General features: G+C 43.2%; 1 protein-coding gene across 1 annotated transcript in view; it reads right to left on the bottom strand.

Moving 5' to 3' along the window:
- Nucleotides 1-542: 542 nt before the first annotated feature.
- Nucleotides 543-7,392, bottom strand: part of UGT8 (UDP glycosyltransferase 8) — a 30,899-nt gene continuing 24,049 nt past the window's right edge. The window contains exons 3-6 of the mRNA XM_005429555.2: nucleotides 5,564-5,706; nucleotides 3,954-4,030; nucleotides 2,607-2,826; nucleotides 543-1,675 (exon numbers count right to left, since the gene is read on the bottom strand). Of these exons, the coding sequence (XP_005429612.1) occupies nucleotides 1,312-1,675; nucleotides 2,607-2,826; nucleotides 3,954-4,030; nucleotides 5,564-5,706 (804 nt within the window). The 3' untranslated portion in view covers nucleotides 543-1,311. The remainder of the gene's footprint in view (nucleotides 1,676-2,606; nucleotides 2,827-3,953; nucleotides 4,031-5,563; nucleotides 5,707-7,392) is intronic.

Below are 7,392 nucleotides of genomic sequence, written 5' to 3'. Positions count from 1 at the left end.
GCCCCGGGAGCGCGGGGTCCCGTGTCGGCGACAATGATTGCAGAGGGCTGCTGGGGGCAGGGGGACACGGGGCCACCTCCACAGCCAGGTGACCAGGCCTCACCCCACACATGCCACCAGCCCCAGGCAGGACGGCCGGACACAGCCCGCGGTGCGGAATTCCTATTGGCAACTAGGTGGAACATGGATTGCGTGGCCCAGACTAATAGAAGGTAATGTTTCTGTTTCTCCAGAGACAACTGTTGAAAGAGAACATCTACAACATTGCGATTCAGAAAGAACTTAATGAGAATTAACAGCAAAGACATTCAACTCTGGGGGACTGCTGTGTGGGGGTCATTCCCTTTAAACAAACCCCAAGGAGTGGTTCGAGTCTTGCACAGCTCTGGGCCATCACAAAACCTTCTACACTAAGCACAGAGCTAGATTTTTAAAAGTTTTTTGTTTTCTTTTTTGTTGCTGTTGTTTCACTTATTTTTCTTAATTATGCGAATCTACTTCCCACACAGCTGTATTTGGTACTGAAATAAGACTCCCTAATATTTTTGTGGCATAAATTCTGTATGCAGAGAAAGGCGACAACATTTTGTCTCAGTTAAAGTTAGGACACACTGCAGACTTACTCAGGACCCTTTTCTCCAAAGTACTGGTAGCAAGCAGAAGAGTCATGCAGCTTTATCAGTAAAACGAGTACATATTTTTGCCATTTTTCTTCAGTGCTCTTTAAGATTATTCCTTTTTTTTAACGTTTGTTTTCTCAGTCCACAACTTGCTATTTCTCGCATAAAGACTGGGGGAAATCACCTGTGTTTTAAACAGCATTCTTACACAACAGGTTGAACCTTCCACAAAGGAAACACAGAACTAGCACTAGAGAGTTCTCTCAGCTAAAAGGATGGAGACGTTAAAATAATAAAAAAATAAAAGGAGAACACCTCTGCAAATAAAAAGAAACCTCTCCTCATTTGGGACACACACACTGAGCTTTTAAAAGCTGAAAATTCATAAATACGGTCATTGTATAGAACTTTAGAGAATTAAGGCTTCTAAAAACTTCAGTGCCAAAATAACCTCTCTGCATATCAGTATTAAGAATAAAATATTTTCCATTTTAGGTTGTGCTTGCCTTTTTTTTTGTTTTGTTTTTTAAAGACTTCTCTTAGTTCCGTAGAATTTTGTCACATAATATTACATACTGAAGGGGAGTGTTAGAACTGCTTATTGAGGTTTTAAGTAGTTGTTAGACTAAGTTACAGCGATAAAATTCGATTACTGATCTGATTCATTACTACTTTACATGGGGCTGTTGGCTCATTTCACCTTTTTTTCATGCTTAATGTGGCCATTCCTTCTATACTTGCCATTGGGGATCCCGTTCTGGTAGTGTCCATTAACAGCGCTATGTTTCTCATTGGACCAGAGATGTTTGCTCTGCTTGCAGATTAACTTTGCCATCCTGGCCAAAACATAGTAAAGTAAGGCAGCACCCACTAGTAGGACCAAGGCAATATCCAGTAAGAAATACTGAAAGAGGGAGATGCTGTAAACAGCAGCACGCAGGTGCTGGGCTCCGTTGTGGCGCAGGATGTAGTTGATCCAGTACACAGTCCGGTTCACCGGGTGGCCAGGCTGGTCCTTGTGGATCTCCGAGAGCCGCCGCGCCCGCTGCCGGTAGCTGGGGGGAGGGAAGCAAACAAGGAAGAAAGGAAAAGCTGTCATCTCATTGTGCTACTGAATCACCAGAGAAATGCACAACAGAGAGAAACCTGGGGTTGATTTTGCAATAAACCATTTCCACCCGGGTCCGGAGTTTCGCCCAAAACTTTTGGTTTTTCACCCTTGGCAGCTGATCTTGCCAATTTCTTCCTCTCCTGTCTGCAGCTTATTTACACAGGACTTGCCTTCACACCAAGGATAATTGCACAAGGGGAAGGTGATGCAACTGATGTTATCGAGGTCGCTACCAACATTCCCCCTCTCTGCTGCTTGCTCCTGACAGCAATCTCCTTTCCCAGAAAGACTCAGCTGCCATCAAAGCAAGAAGCATCAATAGCACCACGCTCCAAAATTAGGGTTAGCCCAATACAATATACTGCCAGATAACCCCTCACTCATTTTTATCTGGATATGAATGGTATTATGAGCCAGAACATGAAAATAACACTAAGTATAATTTTTTTAATAATAAAATCACAGAACTTAGAGTCACTCTTCCTGAATATCTCCCAATTTTAGCTAAAACCCAAACCATGTACATGTATCTTGCTCCAGGCAGCACCACAGCCCAACTGCTCGTGTGGAGTAATCAAAACAGACACAAAGGGACCTTGGTCTGCAACACGGAATAAGTTGGGACAGGTTTGTTTCCATAACCTCTGTGCCCTCCACATGGCAACTGCTACAAAGAGCAAGCAAGACAATTGAGTTTTGGTGCTGAGCAACTAGCCCAGCACCCACACAGAAACTTCAGCTGTTGGGTAATCCTGGGAAATAGGACAAACACCCAGACTTGCCTCAACTGTACACACAAATAATAAAAGGCAGTTTTTTTCCACTGCACAACAGTTTCCAATCCATTCACACACAAACAATGGCTCATTCCATACCTGGGGTCATTAATAACTTTTACTAGGGCTTCATAGAGCTCACTCTCAGTCATGGTCTTCCAGTTGAGCAGAATTCCCATCCCTTTGGCCTGCACACGGGTCATGGTGTCGTAATGGTCACCGAAGAGGGGGATGCCCACCACCGGCACCCCGTGGTACATGGTCTCAAAAATGCTGTTCAAGCCTCCGTGACTGAGGAAAGCTTTGATGTTAGAGTGACCTGGAACCACAAGAGCCACGAAGGTTACAAATGCACTTCTATCTCCTGTTGTTGAAGCACCTGGGTACAACAAATTGATCACCATGTTTCTATAACTGCAACTCAGGCAGGTTAAAATTACTGCAGCTTGTTCTGAAGTTCTACCTAAACCCACTCTGCTGAAATTCCTCATGCATTAAATCATTTCCTTACACACTGAGAGAGAGAACAGCCAAAGTAAAGAAAGAAAATTCTCATGTGTATGAGTAGTGTAGCAAGATTAATGGAGTAATTCATATGCATTGCCTGCTCCTGAGGAGCTGCAGGTGGTGACTCCAGCAGGTCCAGCAGTACACTTGAACAAGGGGGAGCACACTTTTTTATGGAATATAATTTTTTTTTAATGACAGGACAACTGAAGTCACACTCTGCCTAAAGTTTCACATGCCTTACTTGAGCTTAGCAAGACCTGACAATCACAGCAACAGCCTCGTGTAATGGAAAAAGCAGCCTGGCTGCCTCAGAGCAACCCTGTAACCAAAACAAATCTACCTGCTCTAGGAACATCTGTCTACTCTACCTTCTCCAGCTCATAGACACACTGATGCTTAATGCACTCATCAGCTCCCATCAGAGCTGCTTTGGGAACACACAGACATCCCAGTCTCCCAGAAGCAGTCAAATATTCAGTGGCCTCTCAGATCTGCAAGGGGCTCAGGCACCCTTTGACAGGGAAGACAAAGAAAAATAAAATACCAAGTTTCATTTCCCCCTGAGAACCTGAAGCACCTCAGTTCAACATAAAGGTTATCAGCTTGCATCACATACCCAGGTTCTGGTAGAGCTTTCTTGTCTTGATAAAACAGTATTCACAGACTCCTGAAACTTACTCTGATGCTCAGTTTCATGACTCCTCCTTGAACAGTGCTTGAACTTAGGGAAAGCATGTAATTTGTATCAGAGAAAGACAATTAACAGAGAGGTGTTCAGTTCTCTCTTCAGATATTGCTTTCATATTCTTGCTCCATGACTGCCATGACAGAAATTATCCTGGCTTTATAATAACTGCTAATTCAGTAGAGTATTTTTGGAAGAACAAACTGAACTCAAGAGAGAATAAGCAATAAATAATGGAAACAGATACTCACCAAGGAGGTCATTTTGTGGCAACCATTCGATCAGCTTGGTATTGTTGCCTAAATTCCTTGGTTTGTTTCCTGAAAACCTAAACCAGCAACATGAAATGGAAATAGTTATCAAACCCTCCCAAGTAACTACTAAAGGATGGGCTTGTTTTGTTCATTAGAGAGGACTAGAACTGCAACTTCAGAAAGAACCAGCTACACTTTCCCAATGAAGTAAAACATACATTGTTGGAACTCTGGTTACTGAACAAAGAATCCACAACACATCTTGGCAACTGGCTTGTACTTCTGTACGTTGAAAAAACTCTAAATTATTTATGCTATGTTATATAAAAGCAATTAATTATGTTACTGGTTTGTCCTCCCTAACTAGAAGGGCATAAAAAATTACAAAAATCCCTTGATTTGACACATCATGACATTAAGACTGCCAAGTAGTACTCACTACTTTTCTGTCCAACACACAGGTCCATGATCTAAGGAACAAAACCAAACCCCAAATCCCCAAAAACTCCAAGTTACATTTGACTGATCTATAAACACCTAAATTTTAATAGAAGGCTTTAAATGAAATTGTTGGGTTGGCATCAAAAAAAGCCGTCCTTATGAAAAATCCTCCAGATTTATTTACTACAAACAGGGATGCTTCCTAAAGAAGCATATTCCAGGGAAAACATAGTAAAAGGACAGAAGAACAGTAGTAAGATAAATTGGGATTATTAATTAGAAGCCAAGCAGTGTTGTGGGATTCATAATAAAACAATGGCTCTACTCCAAACAAAAACTGATGTTACCTTCACTACCACAGATTCTGTGCCAGAGCCTGAAAAAATTCCATTTTTCCTGCTCATTAGTGGGATTTGATCCTTGAACTACAGACAGCAGCAAGGACATTCCTTAAAATATTGTGGAGAGCAGGCCACCAAAACTATGAATACAACTCCAAGAGTGTGGCAGGGTTGTGAGACACCTACACGAAGTGTAAGACACTGAATATTTGAAAAAAAAAGAAACAGTTCACATGAATTCCACCAAATTATATCAGCGATGCTTGACACCAAGCAGAGCTGACTAAACAGTTTTTGGATTTTTACAGGGAGTTGTGAGCACCACTCAAGATGTTTTTAGAACTAAGAACGCTTCTTACTGACTCTGACTTCTGAAAATTTCTCTTCCTTCAATTTCTCACAGAGAACAAGCAAGTGGGAAAATCAATAATGAAAGGCTGTGTTTACACATGAAAGAGGAAAAGGGCCTAAAAGAGTGAGAGAAAAGGGGAAAAAGAAAGAAAATGGAGGCTTTTCATCATCAGGATTCATTCTTGAGCCCTGGGGTAGTTCCTTCATCAAAAATAGAGACAGTATGTCCTAAACATTATAATCTTCGCTTGTTTTCACTGTCCCTAATCCTTCCAAGGACAGAAACTCAGCCTAGGAGTGTAACCACGCCTTATTCTGCCATGACAGTAACTGCTTCCCCTTGTTACCAGGATATTGCAGTACTTTCATGTTTTTCAGGAGTGTCACATGGCCTGCGCCACCCAGGCAGCCTCAACTCCAGCAGGAAACAAGCACTCTCCAAACCACCCTAAGTTGCTCCAACAGTGCCTTTACCTCCAGATGACCCTCTGGGGCAGCCTTGCCAGGGCGTGTGCCAACTTATTGGCGATGTCTTCTGACAGATACTTGACTCCAGCGCCGAAGGAGACGAGGACAAAGCCGTTCTCGTGAGCGCCGCCCACCCACGCCTGCAGATCCTGTGGAAAATAAAGTTCACACTGAGCACTGCAGGCAAAGCACAGGAACAGTAAGGAAACGTGGCTGTGAATGAGCAGTTGGTGGTGCATTTGATGCTTCAGAAGCCAAGGTTCACAAATCCCAAACATCCTAGAAGTCACCAGGAACAATGGCTCGAGATTCAGAATCCAGAGCAGAGGCCACGAAAAGCAAAACCCTTCCATGTTTGTTTTAGCTGCACTATTAACCACCAGCGGCTTCAGACAATTTGTCCCTCCTTAAATGAGCAGTTGACACACATTCACAAGTTACCAGGCTGCATTTTAACTCAGCAAGGCATAAATAGATCCATCTCATAGTATGAGCTTGGAAGCCCTGCACAGGAGAAGTGTGAATCAAGCCCAGGACTCAGCTGTGTCATTTCCAGCCTTCAGCAATGGGAAAGTGCTTCAAAAGCCTCGTTTTGCTTTCATTTATATAAAAAGAATAAACACAACTTGAAAGAAGCCAGAGCTTCTAAAGACACTGTCAGTTCCTACTGCACAAGGAGTAAAGAAAACATATCTTTTACTTTTTAAAGCATAGATTTAAATTCTGGGTTTTTCCTAACGCATATCAGTCGGAAGAAGAATATCTCAGGATATGGTTTAATTCTGGTCTCATCAAGTTTAAGCACAAGCCTGCTCAACACCAGTGCAGCAAGAGGAAATGAGCAAAGAGAAAATGAAGAGCCTTGCTCACAATGTGCCTCTTGTCCTGGTAATAAATAGGAGGGCAGACAGTAATGGAGTAACGCCGTGCTGTCGTATCCCAGCACAAAATCCAGCGCACTGCACCGGGGGCTGTGCACTGCTCTCTGCTCTAAAGCAAAAAAAATTCCATTTTCTTTAAAATCCACAGCTTGTCCTTCTCCAGTGCACTCTTTTCCTTTTTTTTATTCATGTGGAGGGAGAGGGAAAAGGCAAAGGAGGGCAAGTGGCTCTGACCTGCCTCGAAGCTGAATCATTTATTAGGGCCTGAACTTCTGACACCAAAGTTTCCAAGTGGTTTTGTGATTTATTTAAAGCTTGTCCTTGAATCTTACTTCAGGACCTAAGGCACACTGCAAATGTCATTATATTACAGTCACTGTAGTGCTTCAGCTAGTTACATCTTGAAGTCTTTCCCATCAGCTGTTTAGAGCTAAAGAGAAAAGAACTTTTTGTGGGCTCTAGGACAAACCATCCTGAAAAGCTCAATATTCACAGGTCCTGGCCTTCACAGGGCACTCACCCAGCCAAAGCCAAAGGTGAATGGGACAAAGGACCTGGTGTCAAAAAGCTCCAAGTGCTTCCTGCTTTCTGCACTTGAGCCTTCATTGGTTTGACCTTTGGCAATGCCAGGTCCCTCAGAGCAGAGGGAAAGTCTAAATAAACTGGACATGGACTGCTTACACAGGGCCTGATAGGATGAACCCAGAAATGCCAGGTGCCTGGAAACTGGTGTGGAGTGGGCGAGGAAACACAAAAAATAGCAGGTGTCACTTGTGCTTTTATAGAGGAAAATCCATGGGGCCGTCTACTCAGCCTCAATTTGATCCCTGGAAAACAATGGAAAAGAATCCTGGACTGTCCTGGCATCAGAAGGTCCTACCTGTGACTACCTCTCCTTGGCCAGACACTTGATTCCTGCTGCTTGAGAGGGGCCTTTTCTGAGAAGGGGCGCCC

This window comes from Geospiza fortis, unplaced genomic scaffold, assembly GCF_000277835.1.
Source record: "Geospiza fortis unplaced genomic scaffold, GeoFor_1.0 scaffold896, whole genome shotgun sequence".
NCBI lineage: Eukaryota > Metazoa > Chordata > Aves > Passeriformes > Thraupidae > Geospiza > Geospiza fortis.
Note: the sequence above shows the minus strand (reverse complement) of the source record. Positions and strands in the feature narration are given on the sequence as shown.